At 34.7% G+C, this 23,040-nt stretch overlaps 1 protein-coding gene across 2 annotated transcripts in view; it reads right to left on the reverse strand.

The window, feature by feature from the left end:
* Nucleotides 1-23,040, reverse strand: part of LOC132913102 (lachesin-like) — a 98,695-nt gene that overhangs the window by 40,487 nt on the left and 35,168 nt on the right. For both annotated transcript variants that reach the window (XM_060971076.1, XM_060971075.1), the window contains one exon: nucleotides 17,091-17,182. In XM_060971076.1, coding sequence (XP_060827059.1) covers nucleotides 17,091-17,182 — 92 coding nt within the window. The remainder of the gene's footprint in view (nucleotides 1-17,090; nucleotides 17,183-23,040) is intronic.

The following is a 23,040-nucleotide window of genomic DNA, read 5'->3' on the forward strand; positions in this document are numbered from 1 at the left end:
ACCTATTTGTCTCATAACAACGGTAATAGGATCGGAAAGTATTATAAGTAGAAGTGACAATCGCCGTGGGACAAGCAGTCTGTCGAGTGGCCGGGAGCAAAGTAAATTGATGGTGGCGGCATTACGTGGGAATGAAAGCAAGGAATAAACGTCTACTCAGCACCGAGCCGAGGAAAAATAAAATTCTTGTATCGAGTCTATAACGGGAAACTTTCGCATTATTGTAATTTAAGGTCGGTATTTAATTCTCGAATGACCCTTGATGCGCTTACATCCTGTGTTCTGTCCCGGTTTCGAGAAGTTACAAGAAAATAGCCTGGCTTTTTACATTTCTCCGAGAACCAGAGTGCCAGCCATTTTCAAGAGTCACTCGCGAAGGATGGATTTCCCACTCGAAAAACGGAAAAAATTATTATTAAAATTATTATATTACTATTAAGCTGTAAGATAACACAATTTTTCAAAAAGTGACATATACCTGAAAAAATAATTGGAACGAAAGGATTACCTTTCGTGTGTACCTATTATCGCGTAGATACTGTGATATATTGCATGTAGATAATTATAGTTTTGCATCGACAACATTTACATGTTTAAATAATTGCAAAAACAAAGTATTTGAATCCGTTATTTGAACGAATATGTCGGTTTTAGCGCTACAGTAATTTAGTTTGAAAGTACTTCGGTTCCATAATTTGAAAAATACGAGTACTAAAAGTTTAATCTGATATTACATAGTATTCTTATTTTCGAAATGTTTATTTACTAGTATCTTTTTATAGAAACTTGTTGTTTTAAGATAAGAACGTTCGATCATTAAAATATTAAAAATACATTTCGAGAAACTTGATTACTGATCCAAATCGAATAAAACTTAATCGAGTTGTTTTTGCTCGATATCGTAAATAACTTATGTTTGGCATGATCGAACTAAGACCAATGCGAAGAAGATGATTGACTAGCAAGGTTTACACGTTTAGGCACGATTTGAAATATCAGAAGCGTTGAAATTCATCGATTCGGACGAGTTAGTTTAACGATTTTGAATTTCTATCGGATACCGATATTGAAATATCAGAATGATGAAGCATTAAAACAAGTCCTGCTCTTTCTTAATACCGCTGCTCGATTGGATGACTTCTTAAATTACTTACAAAGCGTTATTCCCGACGAGGTCCGCTCGATTTTACATAATTCTATGTCAAGTATATCGAGAATACGAAATATCTCCCACGATATCTTTCTAATCGTTTTACTTACTTGCGTAAAGAGGATAATAACTTTATAGTATAAATGTTTTTTCATAATATTGTTGTTTTCATTAGAGAGGCGCATATAGTAATAGAATTAGCTGTACATTGAAAACAGATTATGTGTATTCCTATGTCATATTAGCTTTTAGCCATTATTTTGTCATTGATTTACATTTCGTGAAACATAACCAAGTGTATATGTAGATAGTTTTGAACGGTAGTGTATCTCGTGTTCTGACTTTGACTTTCCATACTTATAGGTATGTGTAATAAATTAGTTACTTCGTTAAGTGATTATTCTTTTCAAGTACATTTTTTATGCCCCGATTGATTACAGAACAAAGGAAGACCGAGAAAAATTTATTGAAAAAGGAACACATTGACATAGTAAATGCGAGAGAAAAGTTTTGTCGTGCTACGATTAATAAAGTGGCTTATTACGAAACAGGAAGTGCACGTTATGTCCAAGATACTAATCCGACGCTGACGCGAACATTCCGCGGAAGTTAAGAATTTTACGATATTTAATATAGGTAATAAGCTACCTCGGAAAGTTCGATAATAAGCTGTTCGTGAAAAGTTTTGGTGGCGGAAGATAGTTGCCTGTTGCTCGACTATATACTGAATAAATCCGTTGGACACGAAAGATTTATGAGAGCAACCAAGGCATTGTTCCTCCTTTTGATTAAATAAGAACAACTCGTTTATACCTGTCCGTAGAAAGGCTTCTTAAGAACACGTGAGAACAATTTATACGACATTTGTGAATGTGAATATTTTCGAAATATATAGCAAGATTTTCACGGTATTTTTCACCTATTTGCGATAATTTCGTGTTCGTAGAACCCAAGAGACAAGGAAAATTCTCGGATTCGACCATCCTTTTATTTATCATTATCAGTCTATTTGTCGTTAACATGCTGATCGTTCTCTTTTCAAACGATCTTATGTTTCTAATCGAGGTTGAAATCGTCTCGTTTGTTTCCTTTGTCTCTGTTCCGCCTTCCAGACTTTTCCTTCTTCGCTCGGTGCCCCTCGTCTCAGAAAATACGCAAGGCGCAGTAAAAGTTTTCCCCGCATCCGTTATTATCTTCAACTGAAAAGTAGATCACGGTACAACGAACGTAAACAATATTAAAGGAATACGTTATAGAGGAAAACATAAATCTGTGATACGCAATATCGCGACGATAAAGGCGAACGGAATACGGCATTATGGCGACCTGCAGTTTTTATTGCTTCCTCTGCATGTACACTGTACACTGTACACTGTTCATCCGCTTAAGCTTAAGTGATATACACGATTAAGTAAACGCTTAGATACTCGCTATTGCTAGTATTTGAAATTTTTACCGAGCTAACTTATCTCGTCGACACCTACTTTAATGATAGACCTTTTTCTTTATCTTCTCCTCCGACTTTTTCCTTCCTTTTTCTTATCCAAAAGAATGACTTTAATTAAAGCGGTGGAAGGATTTCACGTGAGTTATTTATTCCAGAAGCTTGGTGGTGTCTTTTACGATGAAAGAAGTTCATTGAGTATAGAACCAAGTATGTGCACCGTGCTGAGTGTAAAATTGAACAGGTTCTGATGCGAAGTCGATGCAATGAATGCAATACGTCGATTCTTTTTAATGCTCGTGTGTTATATATTTTCGATCGAAATGCAAGACTTTTCAAAAATAAAATTGAGATCATTACTTATATTAATGCGAAGAATATAAAGCGACACACAGTCGGCATTTAGAGCGTTGATCAACGATATTTCGAAGCGTAAGTATTTAAATCTAGAACAGTCACGTGTCATGATAGAATATTGCGAAACTGGCGTGAAATTATTTCTATAGAATTAAATTAAGCGGCATTTCATTCCTCTTCCATGTATAGTTGTCCGAAAATAGTTTTAAAGCGTTTTGCAAATACACCATTCCTTTTGGTATGTTACGTATGTACATGGAAACTCACGCGGGTCATCGACCTGTAATTTTTTAACTCCTTGAAATAAATGCACGTTAGAATAGATTAAAAAATGACAGAAACGAGTTCCCAAACGCTCGCGACCAACTTTATTTATATCTTTATTTATTCATTAAACGTTCATCAAATGTACAGGTTTCATTGATATCCGGAAATCAACAGTTTGACAAAGTGAAAAATACAAAAAGATAGAAATTACATTATAACGTTACGACGACATTGCAGACGAACTTCATTATATTTAAACGATTTTTTTTATATCCGTAGATTTATGTATCGAATTAATGCTCAGAGATTAAATTATCTTAAGAATTCTAAGCTAAATATTTTTATAAAGAGACGTGGACGCTTTGAATTCTTATGCTTATACTGTCGCTAGCCTAGTGAAGAAACGTGACAAAAAATTCCACGAGACTACAAACTATATTATTTAAGAATATTGCGACCTTTAAATAAATTTAAACTATGAAACCTTCGCGAATTTTCTGAAATATTTTTATGAGAGCGAATTGGAATAGTCATAATGTTTGAAAGAAAGATTTTAATTAACTTTCATAGCATTCATAACATCACATATAGGGCAACTGTCTGAAAAACTATTTTTATGAACACGATGAATAAACGGTTATTCACATTTAGATAGAAGAATGTTAGCAAAATCGATTTGTGAAAATGTTGAAAAATTACTTTCTTTACTTTAGTAGCTTTCATTCTTCCCTATACCTACTTGATATTTGCTGAATTAAGGAACATTTTTCCACCACTTTATCCATTTCAGCAACTGTTATTTCTATGTATTTCCGCATTTTGTATCTCACACTTTTATATTTTCACTTTTAGACGTTTCAATTCTTCGGAATTCTGTAATTTCTTGGTTTTTCTTCGTATCAGTTTCTCCGTCGTTCTGCAACTTGTCCATCTTTCTTACTTTTCTATATTTTAGTTTCTTTAATATCTTCGAGTAAAAGTTCTGTCGTCTTTCTAATGAATTGATTTTCCACTTTTTGTCTTGTTTGTCCATTTAGCCTGTTTCCAATCCATCTAATCTTTTTCCAATTCGCTCAGCTTTTTTTATTTTAATCGACATTTTTTCCTTTTACAGTTCCTTCCGCGCTTGTACAGATCCATAACTAGTTTGTTTTCTCTTAATTTACAAATTTTTTCTGTGTATTTTATGCCATATCTTCTTTCTCATTCCCATCCAAATCATTTTGTTCTTTTTTTCCTTTCTTTTTTCTTGTTTTTCGGAATTTTATTTGCTTTCCTTGGCCATCGTAACAAGATACCGATTGAAAGAGGCAATAAGAGGGGACACGAGCATAAGTTCGATTTCAAGTTAATCCTGTCACGTTAACACTCATGCTAACGCTAGGCGCATTCGATTGCACTAATCGTAAATATCGATGTTAATACTGAAGAGGGAAAAAGTTTGCAATGCCTTTAACGCGAATGTTTATGAACAGATAGAAGAAACTTGCGAAAATCGAAAGCTTTTGGGAACCTTTTTTATGAAAGAATGTTTGAGAACCTTTTTTCTTTTTTCTACTTGATCGATAAATTCGAAAATTTTCGATTAGCTACAAGCTAATTTGTGCAATCGAATGCGCCTAGCGTTAGCATGAGTGTTAACGTGACAGGATCGCCTTGAAATCGAACTCATGCTCGTGTCTCCTCTTATTTCCTCTTTCAATCGGTATCTTGTTACAATGGCCAAGGAAAGCAAATAAGATCCCGAAAAACAAGTAAAAGGAAAGGAAAAAAAGAACAAAATGATTTGGATGGGAATGAGAAAGAAGATATGGCACGAAATACACAGAAAAAATTTGTAAATTAAGAGAAAACAAACTAGTTATGGATCTGTACAAGCGCGGAAGGAACTGTAAAAGGAAAAAATGTCGATTAAAATAAAAAAAGCTGAGCGAATTGGAAAAAGATTAGATGGATTGGAAACAGGCTAGATGGACAAACAAGACAAAAAGTGGAAAATCAATTCATTAGAAAGACGTCAGAACTTTTGCTCGAGGATATTAAAGAAACTAAAATATAGAAAAGTTTAAGAAAAAGAAGGCGATTGGAGGTTGAATAAAAAAAACATAAGTCACCATAATTTTATTATGATGTTATATCGTTATATTGTATTATAGAGAGTAAGATAAAAGGAAAAGGCCAGTCACGAGTGCAATATTTCTTCATTTTTCTTTCTGTTTTTACCTTTTCCCGATTGCGTTTTAAACCATAAAAAATTTCTTCATTTCAGCTGGCAAAACGATACTTGAGCAAGTCTATAAGTGACAGTCAGAACTGATTCAACTTAATTTGGTCTCGAGTTTAACTGCTTATTCTTAAGTTGAATAGTCCCTCTCTTTTCGTTTCGCCGTTCGTTAAGCAGCCGATAAGCACAAGTTCCCAATTGGCCGGAAGCCTGCTTTCAGCACCTCGCACGTTCTTCAAGAACGTTCCTTATTTATCCCTTTCACTATCGGCCATTAGCGTTCGATATTCGATAAAATGAAAACGCTGAATCCTTCGCGTTGACCTCTTCACAACTTTACCACCCTTCGCTAAGCCGGAATTATTATTTGTGATAAATCTCTTTCCACTCGAAAATCATTTTATACAAATTCCAGTTGAATAACATGTAACAGCGTGCATCGCGTGATTTCTTGTGGAAAAATAAGAAAAAGGTGTAGAATAAAATTTGCTTTGTCTCAGCTTAGTTTTCGAGAAAAACGAGTTTGAAAATTTATACTTGAACATGGCCAATTCTGGACTAGATAGTACTAAATAATCGACAAGAAATCATTCTATGTGTGAAAATAGGTCGAAAATGTAGAATAAAGCTTTTCACAGGACGCTTTGTTTTTTTAAGGAAAATAGATTTGAAAATTTACTACACGCATGCATTAAACCAATTCTTAATTAAATATATTCAAATTCTATTTTCTTCAAAATAAAATCTTAAATGAAAAAGTTTTATTTTACATTTCTTACTTGTTCTCACATCGAGAATGACACCCTATTAATGTTTAACTCATTCAGTTGATAATTAGCTATGTTCAAGTATACTTGATAAATCATCAAAGTCAATTTTATCGAAAACTAAGTCGAAAATGAAAAAATTATATTATAAACTATTATTTTATTTTTCCATAAGGGATCATGTCGCGTTCGCTTTTACATGATATTTGATCGGATCCTGTATATGATTTACGCAAGCCTTTTTTTGTCTATCCTTTTGAATTTGGATATTTGTATCTAATTTACAAAAGAACTTTGATTCTATAAAATTATCTGAGCAATGATAATTTTATTGAGGAATTATTTCTTTTATATGTATATGCATACATACAATACATGTACATATGTATGTAGAGTGAGGCTGGACGAGTGATACAACCGAGCAAAGGGTAATGTTACATAAAAAATTAAATAGAAAGAAAATAATAATATTGTATTTTATTCGAGAAAATCAATTTTGAATTACACGTGCGGTTGAATAACACTGTTCAATTCATATCTAATTTTGTAACTTTTAGTAGGTGATCCTTGTAGATTTTTATGAGCTAAGTACGAATCTGCAAACAAGCAGGTACGTACAGTTTTCAAAAAAATCAATTTTTTTAATTTCAAATATTCGACTATAAAGATGTTTCACGTTTTTTCTTGTTTTTTACATGACAATTCTTTGGACTCTCCCAAATAAAATGATATGGATTGTTATTACATTACAAGCATTTAAATATTTTGAAATAATGATCAAAATGAAAAGAACATCTAAAACGCATTATTTTCTCCTTACAGTTTTCAATTTGTTTCAAAAACAAAAGGTCTAGGGGAAAATCTAATCACATCGCGCGACAGAGCAGGCATTTCTACTAAGAAAAGTATTAAAAAATCTACAAAATCATGATATTTTTTTCTATTATAGCATTAAAGCGAACTTGTCGTCCTCGATTAATCGATAAGAATCGATACTCGATCCAAGGAAGCGATGTCATTGCGGATCATCGAGCTGCACGCTTTCACCGTATCTTTCTTTCTCTTCCTCTTTCTCTTTCTTCGGAGAAATGCTATCTGCACTTATTGCGGAGTGGATGCTTCTGTGAGAATGGAACTACATATGTACTCGAAATAACCGCGATCGCGAAATGTTAATTCCGCGCATACAATAAAGACCCAATGCTTGTTTCGAACGAATTCCGAAACGATTTTGAAAGCGTTATGCATTCTCCAGAACATCTTAAATGCAACTATGATACGAAATATGATAACGAACTATGATAAGAAATGGAAATGCACCATGTGAAATGGTCAAATCTATCAATGGTTAAATAATTCAAATCTATGTACGTCTCGAATTATACGAGGGTGAATCAAATATAAACGAGACTTTTGTTTCTGAGCGCGTAAATTTAAAGGGAGCGAGCGGCCGCTTCTAGTGTGCATTGGTTGGGATGTCAGGAGTGGGGAGAGCAGGCCGTTGTCCAGTTCAGACACGTTTGGCGGTAGTATTCAAGATGTCAGAGCAACAAGTACACCTCTCAGTTGCGCAACGCATTATTATTAAATTTCTCACACATGAAGGCGTCAAACCAATAGAAATTCTGCAAAGATTGACTGCACAGTTCGGGGATCAGACACTGTCAAGGGCTCGCGTGTTTGCCTGGCATAAGAAGTTCAAGGAAGGACGTGAACTGGTTGAAAATGTGGAACATGATCGTCGTCCTCGAACCAGCATTACGGAGGAGAACATTCGCACGATTCGTGAACTTCTTGAAAGAGATCGGCGTTTGACACTTTCTGAAATGACAGCACAGGTTGGAATAAGTTATGGGAGCTGTCAAACAATCGTCACAAAGGACCTAGGGTTCCGTAAAGTGTGCGCCAGATGGGTCCCTCGCCTTTTGACAGCAGAACAGAAGTTGAGACGTTTCCAAGTGTGTCAGGAGCTTTCAGCACGGTTTTCGGAAGAAGGGGATACATTTTTGAATCGAATAGTCACCTGCGATGAAACTTGGGTTCATCATTACACACCCGAATCGAAACAAGCCAGTATGGAGTGGCGGAGGAAGGAGGAGGCAGCCCCTGTGAAAGCCAAGACGCGGTTGTCAGCTGGGAAGGTGCTGGCAACTGTTTTTTTCGACCGGCGTGGCGTTTTGCACATTGATTTTTTGCATGAGCGTCGCACAATAAATGCTGCTTATTACTGTGAGCTTTTGAGGGAGGCAAAGGTTGCTTATCGTTCGAAAAGGCGTAACCAACCGATTCGAGACGTCATTCTCCTCCACGACAACGCCAGGCCTCATACAGCAGCTCTAACCTGCACAACATTAGAGGAAATAAGGTGGACTCCACTTGATCATCCTCCCTACAGTCCTGACCTATCGCCCTGCGATTTCCATCTTTTCGGACCGCTTAAAGAAGCACTAGGAGGACAACGATTCCAAGACGACGCGGCGGTGGAGGCCTTTGTGCGCAATTGGCTTCTGACACAGCACTCTTCTTTTTACGATGCTGGGATCAAAAATCTCCCAATCCGCTGGGAAAAATGCATTTCCAAAGCAGGAGACTATGTTGAAAAATAATATGTGCTTGGCTATGTTATTTCACTGAATAAAATTATTTTAAAAATAAAGTCTCGTTTATATTTGAGTCACCCTCGTAGGAATATGCGCTTCTCTGCTATGATTTTCTTATTACATGCTCCTTTTTAAATTACAATCTTTGGGAGGTTCATACTGTTTCTGACAATGGATATAAGTTTTCCCATATTTTTGATAAATATAATCAACATCAACGCACGTATCGATACACGTATCGATTGAGAGTAAGCTCGATGACAACATAACGACGATTATTCGTAAATGGCCCCCAAACACGATGATTTCTACTGAAGTTGTAATCGGAATCAGCCGTTGTCGGAGTTTCGAGGATAATATAATTGATTTCGCGGAAAGTAAAGCGCGGAAAGTAAAGCGCGGAAAGGAGCACGGTGGAGTTTCGTTGGGCGTACGAGACTTTGGTAGTCTGTGCAAAGGTTACTACGATCGCTCCATATTCATTAACTTTTACAGAAAAATTAACGGATAATGAAACGAAGGAAAGGTTGGAGTGAAGTCACAATTCGTTCGGAAAAATGTATTGGATTGAAGAGTACACGATGCGCGCTTGTATTACTCGCTTTCATAACAATTCTACTTAATGGGACTCTGTAAATAGCTAAATGAGAAATTAAAAAACCGGTTGTCCCTTCATTTTCGTGTATTTATCAGGAAGTCGTGAAAAAGAAGGAATGAACGATTCGTCCGGGACGAGTTAGCAAGGATCTTTTCGAGAAGATTTCCGAACGCGTGAAAGGGAAGCGGTCCAACTATTGACTTAATTTCGCAGTGAGTTTCTGGCAGAAAAGAACATGCAACGAACGTCATTCTACAATGATTCTACATTCTACATGATATTTTCGATTTTAGTTTGTATTTGCTATGACCTGTTTGCTTGTATGCATATGACTTTGTTAATTCAATTTGTTTTCGAAAACAAACAATCTTAGCCGCACATGTGTTCAATATTAAAATGCAAATTTGAGAAATACATTCTTTTAACTACTGCTGATGCGTATACAATAAATGCTTAAATAGCTAGATTACTTGTAAACAATAACTAGTAATTATACATATTCAAAGAGAATAATAGGATGTTGATAATTGAGTTTATTACGATATCTTTTTCTTTTTTATTTGCGTTTAATTTACAATCAATTCTCGTAGAGAATTTTAAGTAAATTTATCTGGCGTGGTACTATGACATAATTAATAAGTGTTTATAGTATGTTTGATTCTACTTGAATCTAGTGCTTAGGTCTAAGGTGTAATGTCTTTTTAGGCTGCGGATCTGTTTCGACATGTCGAGTAGTTGAGTAATTAGAGGGTTTGGTGCTTGTTAACTCTTGTGCTATGTCTATTGCTGAATTTGGATATTTCTTCTTTAACTGTGGGTCGTGATAGGTCGTTTGTGATAGGTCGTGATGTATTGTTTAGTAGGTGACGTACCAATGTGCATCTATTAGGGATCTTAAGGTTTTCGATTGGAATCGTTGGAGAATTTCTATGTAGGAATTACTTGCTGTTCCCCATAGTTCCCATTTTCATAGTATCTGACTGACTCTTTATCTGATATAGATATATTGTTTATCGTCACCTGTGGGCAATTTTGTTTTCGTAGCGTGAAAGTTATATGACTGGATTTGTTTTCATTGACTTTGAAGCGCTATTTGTGGAACCATTCTTCCATAGAGTCAAGACCGCGCTGGAGAGTAGAGGAGGCAATTGTCGGATCTGAGTGCGACGCTAATAAGGCTGTATCGTCAGCAAATGTCGCTGTGGTTATCTTTGTCGAATTTGGTAAATCTGCAGTGTAGATGTTGAACAGCAGGGGTCCGAAGACACTGCCTTGAGGTATGCCAGCTTCTATCGGAAATGTTGAGGTTATAGCGTCTAAGTATTTTACCATGAATTGTCTATTGGTTAGGTAGAATTTTAGGATGGAGTAGTAGGTGTATGGTAGGATTTTCTTTAGTTTGAACAAAAGTCCTTCGTGCCATACTTTGTCGAATGCCTGTTCAATGGCTAGAAATACTGCAGTGCAATATTTTTTCTTTTCTAAGACTTGGGTGATTTTATGAGTTAGACTATGAATTTGCTCTATCGTAGAATGTTACTTCCGAAAGCCGAATTGATGATCCGGCATTGTTTTCAACTCCTCCAAGAGTGGAAGGAGTCGATTCGTTAGCATCTTCTCAAATAGTTTGGACAAAGTGGGTAGAAGACTAATTGGGCGATAAGAGCTAGTTTCGTATATTGGTTTTCCAGGTTTAGGGATAAAGATAATTAATGATATTTTCCAGGACTTAGGATAATATTCAAGGTGAAGAATTGCATTAAAAATAGAGGTAATGAGAGCAATCTCTTTTTTGGGAAGCTCCTTGATAGCTTTGTTACTTATCTGATCATGTCCCGATGCTTTCCTGGGGTTTAGGCGACGTATTAATTCAATAGCTTCCAGAGATGAGAAAGGTTCAATAGGAGGTTCAATAGACATCTGGAAGGGAGAGTACAAGTATTCCGTTATTTTGGCAGCAATAGTGGGGGAATATGGTTTGAAGACTTCGTTAAGTGGTTTGCAAACAAGTTGGCTTTTTGTATAAGGCTACGCGCCCATCCACCGTGTGGACAGCGAATTGGAGGGATTATTTGCGGAGGACGAGTAAGTTTCCTAGATGCCTTCCATAGTGAGTAGTTGGAGTCAGCTGCAGGAGACAGATTAGCAAGATATTTTTGGAAACAGTCATTTTTGTAATTTTTATTTTGGTTAGTTTTCTTGTTGCGTTATTTAGCTTACGCTTGTCTTCAGACGTTTTATTACTTTGCCATACTCTTCTAAGTCTACGTTTTTCTGCGATTTTTATTATTATGTAATGGGGATATTCATGTTTATCGATAAAACACTTAGTAGGGATAGAAGAACGCGTTTATTATGCTGGTGTTTAAATATTCCGTGGCTGCTTCTATATCTTTGTTTGTTTTTAGGGATATTGAGGCTGATGTTGAATGATTAAATACTTGCCTAAAAAGCTGCCAGTTTATCAGTTGGTTATGAATAAAGCCATTAGGTTAGTTTTTGATAATTGTTGAGTTTATTCTGCTATGACGGGTGAATGATCTGAAGAAAGTTCCACAGAAGAGTTGATTTGGATGTGTCTTGGCGAGATGTTTTTGGTTATGAAGAAGTCTAATAGATCAGGTAGTTTGTTAATGTCAGTGGTCCAGTAAGTGGGTTCGTTTGTACTGAGGTAGTTAAGTTTGTTGGCGTTTATGGATTTCAAAAGGTTTTTGCCACCCCATTACGTATGTTTAGCGTTATAGCCTCCTTCAGCTATCAATCTATTGCCCAGGTCTTCGAGGAATTTATCAAAGTTTTCTGTAGAAATAGAATGTCTAGGAGAACAATATACTGCTGACGTGGTGATTGGACCATACCAATCTTCTATCGCTACGTTTGTGGCTTGGAGGTAGTCCTTCTGGAATGATGGAAGCTCATAGTGTTTTGTGCTGGTTTTGATGATAATTCCGGTGCCGCCATGGGCCTTTCCACTGGGATGTTGGGTATGGTAAAAGTTATAACCATTTATTTTCAGATAATTTTTATCGGTGAAGTGAGTTTCGATATAAGCATTATGTCGATTTGTTGTTGTTTTAGGAAGAGTTCTAGTTCGTATTTATGCTGAGCTAGACCGTTAGCATTCGAAAAAGCTATGCGTATTAATTTTATTCTACGTTGGAATGTGTTAATTTGTCCGCGATGATTGTAAGTAATGATAGGAAGTTATTAATTTGCTCTGTTTGTGTGACGATTAATTTTCAAGTCTATTGAAGTTATCCGTGTCTTGTGAACTGGGAACACTATTTTGTGGTTGGGTACTATGGATTTTCGGTCTGCTTTGATTTCCTTGAACTGCCTGTGCGTAGGAGATTGAAGGGGTAGTGAACTTTTGTAGGTTAAGTGCTTGGGTGGTTAGTTCCTTAACTCTGGGTTTGGGGTATTTATTATTATACAAGGTCTTGTAGGCTGTGCAACCTTTATAGTTCGCAGGATGCTCTCTTCTTGACAGAGGATGCATTTCGCTGAGGTTTCTGAAGATTTAGTGCACTAATCTGTAGGGTGAATACCTGCACATTTAACGCAGCGGTGGTTGTGGTTGCAATATTTTTGCGTTTGGCCGTTCCTTTGGTACCTTTTACATTAGACTACCTCTTTTTTTATAAAAGGTGGTTCAATTTTTACTACCGAGTTCATTAAACGATTGATACTATAGGCTTTCTTGTTATTTGGTTTTTGCTGAAGGTCGATAAAGAATAAGAATAGCGGGTTTTTTGTGATTCTGTGTCTTATATTGCTAATGTTGGTTACTTCATGGCCATGATTTAAGAGTTGAAGTTTCAGTTCATCTAAGTTAGCTGAGTGGTGGATGTTGCGTAGTACCACACGAAAAGGTCTTTCTTGTTTCAGTTGATATGTGTGGAAATTTGCGTTCAGAGTTTTTAGTAACTTTGTTATTTTTCTGTAGGAGTTGTTTTTAATTTTTAGAATGTAATCCTCTTTGTTAATATCTTTCTCGATGGACTTTATCATTGTTTGAGTGTCAATAACATTATGAATGAAGATTGGTAGGGGAAAAGGTTTTTTTGTGTGTGTTGAATTGTTGATGTTTCAACTATGTCCATAGAATTGTCTGTAGATCCTAATATTGCAAATCTGTTATGAGTGGTAATGTGTCTTGTTGTCGGTTCGTTTTGACTAGTGTTTACACTTTTTTTTTTATTGAATCAAGCTTACATTTTTTGATGCTGTTGGTGTGGTTTGGAAGGTGGGTGATATTATCCTTTTGCCACGGAGGAGGTAGAACGATGTGGTTGTAGTTTTGTTCGTGAGGGCCTGATCTGGTTCCTTGAGCCACCTTCGAGCTAGTTAATTCAAATTGAAATAACTAGTCGAGAGGCTATAATTAGAGATTTGAAGTGTTGGATTTTCTAGGAATAAGTTTAGAAAATACTTGGTTTGTTTCTGTTTTAACTCACTTTCGACGGAGGGTCGTCACTTATTGTGAACTTCACTGGGCACTAGACACACGTGTGCACGCTTCGGCAGTTGAAAGAAAACTGATTACGATATATCTGTAATGGCACTCGACAGTAAACTTTCCAACGGTTTCTGCCCCGTGGCTCGCTACACACAGATCCTATTCTTCGGACAAGATGATTGCCAGATATCGATACATCCTCACAGAATATTTTCAGCTAGCCTAAGGACCCGCTATAAATCTTAGGAGTTAGTTAACTAAGGTCCTTCAAATGGACAAACAGTCTTTATTCTAACAGTCCCTAAATCTATTCCCCACTACGAGAAAATACGGGAAATCTGCTTTTCTCACGTATGATGCTTCCCGCTAGCAATTTTCTCTCAAGGGCGGTTAGCATTCTTTTCCAACCACCAACACAAAATTAGCCAATTAACAGCGACGTTCATTTCCCTCACTTTCAGAACCAGGACTTTCCTCAACGAATCCGATGATCTCGTATCCTTAGATCCGCCCCATCATAGTTTTCCTATGCAGCAACATCGTGATGGAAAGTTAGACATCAGTCGTTAGACGTCTGTCCGAATCGATAGTTCGTAGTCAGTAGTAATAATTGATCCGAGTTTCTCGACATCTTAGGCAATCATCATCCGATCTTGTATCGTACATCAAAACGCATCGACCCGAGTTCAATTTGTAATCGCGAACTATTAATAGTAATCGCGAGTCCTACGCATAGTGTACACATAGAGTATGTTAATAAATATATACTGTTAAATATATTCAAGTATTTCTTCGCACTTATCACGACCTATCCACCTCATATCGATAACATGTTTTTATCTCTTTTTTTTTTGCACAATGCATATGATGGTTATAATATATGAGTACCTCGAGTTTATTATTCATTATTGCATTATACATGTAAAATATATAGAAATGTGAGCGTCTTTCCACTGAATGAATTCATTTTTGACGGAAGTTAAAGCAGGCAAAAAGTGAACGATGTTTGTAATTAAATGTCATCTGGTATTACAGGTACATCTCTCCGCATTACTTTGTTAGAAACGGCCCATTGCATTCTATTTAACATTTTACGATAGGTTTTAGTTTCATTATATTTCTTTCGAAGTAATTGAAACTCATAGACCAAACGATCGATATATTTTTACAAGTCCAATTTCCATTTTTCGAGATTTCATTTGACTCTACCTTTGAAGAATTTTCTTCTTTTTCTCTTTTTGCTTACTTTTAAGTTATCTTAAGTTAACTTAAGTTTAAGTTATTAGTTTTAAGTTATGACATTAGGGACGTAAGAGATTTGTAGAAAGAGCAATCGATTAATTCCATACCGAAATAGATATAAAACATTGGTACGAATAAACAATATGAATCTCTCCAACTATGAAGCACATAGCTCCTATAACACTACTTGTAAATATATTAGATTGTCTTTTTGCATTTACTTCAAAGATATAGAGAAATTTATTTTATAGAGAAAACATTTCTGAAGAAAAGTCGCGAGACGCGTAGAGGAAAAGAAGAAAAGGAAAAAGAAAAAAACGCGTCGTAAACTGCGTGTGAATTTCCAACGAGAGTGGTCTCTGTGTTTTTTTCGCACGGTTGATACAAGTATTTTCGAGAAGTTGACGACTCATCCGATTTGTCTGTGAAAAGAGAACAGTATAGCTGACTGGACCCGCAAAAGGTAATATTTCATCGGGAGGAAAGGTCGTAAGGCCAATATCAGCGTATATCGTCGGTGACAGCGTGCGTTTCAAAAGCGGATTAGTTCCGGTATTGTATTTACAGGTGGTCGTGAAGTGAACGGCTTAGTTGCAAAATTGGTCGTGCGGTTCGTGATGCATCATAACTCGCGGCATTCGTTGTGTTCGGATGGTTTTTCAAATCCTCATGGAAACAACTTTTCATGATAATTGACGCTCTCGAAAGCTGGTTGCTGAATATTGTGAATAGAAACAATATTATTTCTCTTTTTCGAAAAATATATGAGAAAAAATTGATCGTGTGGGAATCGTATTGTATCGTATCGTATTATGTGAACGAATGAAAAGAATTTGTGATATTATGCAATAATTACTTTAATTGTTTCCACTTAAATCTAACTGTACTTGTTATATAATTTGTTATATATATAAAGAAGATTGATCACGCGGCGATATACCTGTCATTTTGTTTAATTTCGATTTAAGAGCTCTGAGATATTGTGACTGTCTGCTAACAAATTTTGACCAAGTTGAGATTGCAATTTGAAATATTATCAATTTGTAGGCTTTATTTGTAGATATTAGCAAGACTGATAAGAAATAGATGGAAATAACGCTCGTCCTTTTAAAAGATATTTTAGGTATGTTTCAATTAAATCAAGGTATCGGTATGAAAATTTCCTATTAAACCTATTAGATATTTGTAGCGGCACATGAGCTAGAGTACAATTCAAATCATGTTGTTGTTTTGCCTCGGAGTATCAAGATCGTTAGGATACACGTAATGTAATAATAAATTCCGGGCAAAACAATGTCGCCGCTACATGCAACCGTCGAACAAAGACGAATTTGAATTTTCCGACTTTCCCTCGACCAGTATAAATAAACGGACGCAACCGAAAAGGGTTATCCATTAGTCCTGCGAATCAGTTATCAACCAGTTATCTATCAATTATTAATCAGAGTCTATGAGTATCTATCGGGCATCTATCGAGTATTTATCAGCGATCTTATTTTGCGACTTATACACTGTACGAGCGTCTCAGCGAACATTGTCTGTATATTAATTTATTTAATTATTTTTAAATATATTCGACGATTTCAACAACGAGCAACCTCGTTTAATAAATCTCACGATCAAGCATCCTCTACAGAAGTCCTCTATATATTAAAATGATATTGATTATTGTTTCTGCATTATTTGCTGGACATTAATAGAATTACTTGGTATTATTTGAAATAATTATATTTTATATTTGTCGATGGAAATATGATTATTTCATATAAGATAACTGCCGTGGCCGTCGTTCGAGTCTTTATACCGGACCATTGATAAAATTTCAAGTAGTATTTTGACAAATATTGTACATGTAATTTTTAATATTTGTCGAAAAATGCGCCAACTAATTGAATTATTTGAAATATTTATAACGTTAAGCATGTTCAAGTTTATTGTGAAATAAAAATGTTTCATTAAATCTTTCTTTGTGAGAGACTTACCAAAAATGTCATTTGGATAAATTAAAAGAGCTATTAACACCATTAGAAGTACTTTTTGCCGATCCACCATTTTGTCACGGTTATTGATCCAGCTGGAACAACAGAAAAACTTAATTAAACGCATGAAATAATTAAACAGCAGCAATTAATTGTTTTTGTCCTTATTAATGTGCAGAACTTTTAACTTTACGTATTAAAATTTCCGTCTGGTTTCACTATTATTATAATATAAATTAAAAACTTTCATCTTTTGTTAAAACGATTTGAATATTTCATTATCAATTTGTCGAAAATACGTTAAATAAATGATCGAAAGAAACAAACACAACACAAAACTAAGTGTAATTTGCCGATCGCCAAAAAATGATTGTCATCTTACGAAAACTATCTACATACATAGAACAGAGATCGCTAAATATCTCGTTGTAGCATTCAAACGGATGTATTAGGTTGTCCAAAAAGTTTTTTTTGTTCTATAAGGAAATAATAGATACAGAACATTTTTTGTTCCAATTCCAATAGAACAAAATGGATCATACATAATCCAATAGAACAAAATGGATCGTACATAATTTAATGATATAATATAAAACAAAAAATGTTGTGCATCTATTATTTCCTTACGAAACGAAAGAAACTTTTGGGATAATCTAATATTTGGTTCGATTAATGTCTGATTAAATGTGGAATATTGGCAGAAAATCCAGAATCTGCTTCGATTTGATACCAATTCGTTTCTCGTCCTCTACCTACGAGACAGAGTGAAAAGAGCTCGATAGAAATAAAAGAGATGTCTTTTTTCTCGTGGTAATCGTAATATAGTTCGACTGGGCCGAGTAAAGTCGAAACTAGAAGAAACTTTAAATCAAATTGAAAGAGCGAAAGAGATTACTTTATAGGGGATATAGTGATAAACTATTATGCTCTTCATCAGTTTCTTTAAGGAATAACAAAACTCTTTAAGGACAAATCGATTACATATTAATTGTACAATATGGATCACTGTGTATACATTCAAATGAGCAGCTGGCGATAACTACTTTCGAGTATCCCAGATTCACGAAAAATTGGCAAATAAATTTGTTTGATATTTATAGATACGCAGTAAATGAAAATAGCGACTTCTTTCCCGAGAAGACTTTTGAAGATTTCCCTTACGTAAAGAAAAAGTATGGATTAACTTCATGTTCCGTTATGTATTCATTTTTATCTTGATATGAGTTTTAAGCATGGGTTAGGTTTATGTATATATGTCCGTATTCATACTCATTATCACCTTAACTATCTAAGAGTCACGAAACATACATATAATATCACCATATTCGTATATAAAGCTAACCCAAGTCTAACTCATACCAAGATAAGAATTATTTTTATCAGTATCTTGGAAATTAAAGCCGGTGATTATATGTAAGCGAAATTGCTGAGAATAATGTCCCAGATAACATGTTTAAAACTCATTGAAATCGGTGAGGTGAAACTCTAAATGCCACTTATCATCGTGTAAATTCACTACTCGTCATCTTTTTGTTATATCTTGCATCTTACATGGCTTGTATCAGAAAAGGTACGTATGGCTCACGAGATAACATAGTAGAATATGTATAAACACGCATCAGCACTAATATATCGAAAGGATAGGAGTAACTAAGAAACAGTCCGAAAATTGAATATCTCAGATAGAAACACAGATACTCTATTCATCTCTGTCTGTTTCACGGCAACGAGAACTTTGCTGCCCTCCATGTTGATTTTTCATAACTCAATTTTCATACAGTTTTGTCTAACGAATATCGAGACCTACTTATATGACTCTTCTGGGCCTCAATTTTTTCTTCTTTAACATTGCGCGTCAACTTCTTCGATACGCACGAGCCATGTCACGCTGCACTGCAATACTCTCGGACGTTACTACAGTACGTTGTGTTACGCGTACTGAATATTAGGTATTTACCAGTTATTTAAGATTACTAGGTATTTAAGTGCATGCAATAAAAGTAAAAAATCTCCTAACCTGATCCGAATTCAAATATCGATAAGACAATATTAACTCAATGATGAAACTTCTTTAGTTTTGGCTTTCTTTTAATTAAGCTTTTACTAATGTACTTGTGAGATTTTTCTGATTAAATTAAGACTAAACACGATATATTTTATTTAACAAGCAAAACAATTAAGTTAATATCATTAAATTAAAGCAAAATATTATTATTATTATCAGTATAACCTCATATTTTTTTACATTTGTAAAAGTTTCATTCAACGAAAATAAAAAGTAAAAATAGTTCATCGTATTAGTATTATCTGATCGATGTTTCTTGTCTTGTCACATCGGCAAATAAATGATACGTCGAAATAATATTGACAAAGCTCGCGTGTCGTGTTGTATTGTATCGCTTTTGTAGAAGTATGTGCCCCTTCATAGTTGCGAATTACGAAATTACAAGGACAGATTTCGCGTGACCCGAAGTAACATTGTATCCTCAAGACTGTCCAAATACTGCTTGTTAAAGCGACCTGCATCAGTCTATTCTTAATTCCCACAACTTTCCATATCTCTTTAAAACGGAAACAGAAAGTCGCGCAAGAAGCTAATCCACGTTCGAAATTTCATTCCTGACGAATCTAGAATGAGCTTGCCGGTAAGCCGACCTCTTTAAGCGTGTTTCACCGATCCGTTAATTTAAGGAAATTTTCAAATAAAGTTCGCTCGTACATCAAACCGCACGAACAATCAGCCGCGTAGAAGGGAAATTCATCCTGCTTCCACCCAGAGATTGTACCTACATATACATACATATACCGAAGTTTCGCCTAAATGTGACGCGTCCCATATATTTTTTTTCTCCTTTCCCATAAAACACGTGAAAAGTGATTTACCCCGTGGAATTTTAATTTGGCTCGTGATTAAAACGGAATTTATATTCTGTCTTTGTGATTACACTTTTTCCAGTAGGGAAAGTTGACTTCGTACGCAATATCAGTTTTATATTATTTTTTATGAATATTTTAACCTTTAACCAAAGAGGACATGCCCCTGGAATTGCCAATCTCTTGGATATAGCAATTTTTTCATTTATGTGTATAGACTTCCTAGATTTTAATGCGTCGTATAATTTCTGACAAAAATAAATTATGCTATATACTAACTGTTATAGCAGGTATAATATTGTTATAATATTGTTTAAATATATATCCCTCATTATAAAAATAGAATTATAAATGAAATTAATAATTTATTATTTTTGGCGATACGATAGTGAGAAAATAACTACGAAAAAAATGAAATCTTTCAAAATGATACGAAGTAATGATAAAAGTCTCATTTACTTTGCGACGATAAATACAGATCGCTATTGTAGCGTCGGTCCAAGGAAGTAATGAGACACGGTATATTCGCACTTCAAACTGTTTATTGTTACTGACTTTCGGTATCCTTCGGTACTGTTGGAGACACTATCCCCATTACCGCTTAACTCGCTATACTAACATATTTGCTGTATTAACGTACCTATGTATATCTACATATATGTATGTATAGACATAGAGTATGGATATGCATACATACATCTTTGCATCTACGATACATATTAATTTATGAATCATTGTTACTCTTAAATAAAACAATAACTACCACTTAATGTTAGGTACAAGAAAAGAATGAATGGAAGAAAAACATGCGGAATGTTGTAATTTTAACTTAACTCTCGTTAATTTTTCACTGATCTGCTAATACCAAGAAAATGTGGGACAAATATATTTATTCTGGAGCGTCGTTCTAAATCCTAAAATAAATTTCTCTATCAAAAACTCAATAATGTTCTTTCGAGACTTAACGTGATGTATTACCATGGTGTTTAATAACAGAAAGTGAAAAAAATTGATTAAGCAATTAAGACGCTTCGCTCAATTAATAATTACAGATTCTCCGAATTACTCGAGATTCAAAGCCACTTCCTCGACATTTTATTTTCATTAGATTTCCTTCTGTCGATATTTTTCATTGAAATAAAGTAATCCTAGTTGGCAACGTATCATAACGCAGTTCCCGACTTTTCAATGGTATTATAATACGTCGAAACGAATGAAACGTGGTAAAGAGAAAAGGAAAAAGCCCTCTGTCACTCCAGTTGGGTGGACATTAATTGATATTGGATAGTCTTTGCCTTATTTGAAAACTAATACCATGTTATGATCGAAACGGTTTTATTAAAAAAGAAAAGCCAAACTCTCTGTTTTATTGGCGAATGAAAGATTACGACGAATATTTTGAAAAAGGTTGTGTTCGGTGTATTAATATTTGAGAAAATGTTGGAAGAGAAGAATGTTGAAAAATAAATGCTTTTATAGAGTGAATAGAGTGTGCAAATAATTTTAATCTAGTGCAACTGTAATTCTGATTACCTTTTGAGATGTATGTACATGTTTCTTCGATTGATTTAATTTAAAAAATATTCTAGTTCAATTTTGAATACGTAAGAAAAAATAATATAAATTATGTATTGTGAAATATAATATAAAGCATATTAATTAATGTTAAATTTCATCTTATAATACATACACTGGCGACGACTTTTTCAGGGACTTCCCTATTTGACGGTACGCGGTTAACGTGACCTGGTATACATTTTCTTAGTTTACATTGATTTGTGGATGCTTTGTGTTTTGGGGCTGTATAGTTACCGCAAAGTCGTATGGGTTTGGTACGCCGTACGTCGAATAAGCAAAAATATCGCTCTCCTCTTATGATACCATTAGAAGTAAGATAAGTCCCGTATGACGAATTGTTATATGTATGTATATCTACATTCTTGGTAGTACGAGATCAATAAATCCCATACGATTTTTTGCTATATTATGTTATTTTATCTTATAAAGACTCAGTTAATGTTTATTGTGGTAAAAATAGTAGAAGAATGACAGAAATATCAGTTTCGTACATAGCAAAGATTCGATGAAAAACAAGTTGTACAGGAGCAAGCAAGGTATAATACGTCATGCTGCCTCTATGTCCTGTGCTGCAGTGAACGCGATAAAAGTTATATAGTTTGTTCTTTCTATCATCGTTATGAAAAATTTAACATCACTTTATTTTAAGAAATGAAAAAGACAAGTAGAGAACAAGATATATATTTCGTAACAAATTTTATATCGCGCGAATAAATAATTTCCCATAAATTTCGTAAATATTCAACATGGTGTAACGCTTAAAAGTAACCCAATTACTTGACAAAAAGTTTAGTGACCCATGAGTAATGAGATTAATCGTGATCTAGCCATACTTTCGCTGAACAAACAAGTCGACTTTGCGCGGGATTGACCCGCAGAACAAAAAGAGGTTAATTAATTACTTTTAGTTAGCATGTTTCCACGCGATAAGGGAAATTCGTTCTCACAGTTTTGCACTTTATTTACCAGTGATGTTACTCATTATTGAGCTCGAGTGAAACGCGATGACGTGTCGTTTTCTTCAAAGAATTTTACCGAAATAAAAAAATTCTATAAAATTATCTCATTATGCACTAAGTAACTCCATAGTTTTGCTATATTATTCGAATAAAAAGTAACGGGAGATTAAATCACGTTGATGATTGTAAAAGCTATTTTTCAGATAAGTTAAACATATAGTACAAAATAATCTAGTATGTTAGGGATAGGTTAGTATGTTGTATATTCTAAAATATCAATCGCTCAAAACAAAAAGAACAAATTTTATCACGCCTTCTACAATTGAAAGATTTGGTAAAGTAATAACATTTCCTTTGCTACGTCGAACACTCAAATTCGATTATTAAACATTATCGCTGTTTATATTCGCAATTCTTTTCACTTCCTACTCTTCAATTTCACTTCATATTGCAATAGCATCTCTGATTTAGATAAAAAAAATTAATTTCTAAAATACTGAAGTATCTTTCAAAACTTAGAATACAATACAATTGCAATTTTT

Source organism: Bombus pascuorum, chromosome 13 (genome assembly GCF_905332965.1).
Source record: "Bombus pascuorum chromosome 13, iyBomPasc1.1, whole genome shotgun sequence".
NCBI classification, from domain to species: domain Eukaryota; kingdom Metazoa; phylum Arthropoda; class Insecta; order Hymenoptera; family Apidae; genus Bombus; species Bombus pascuorum.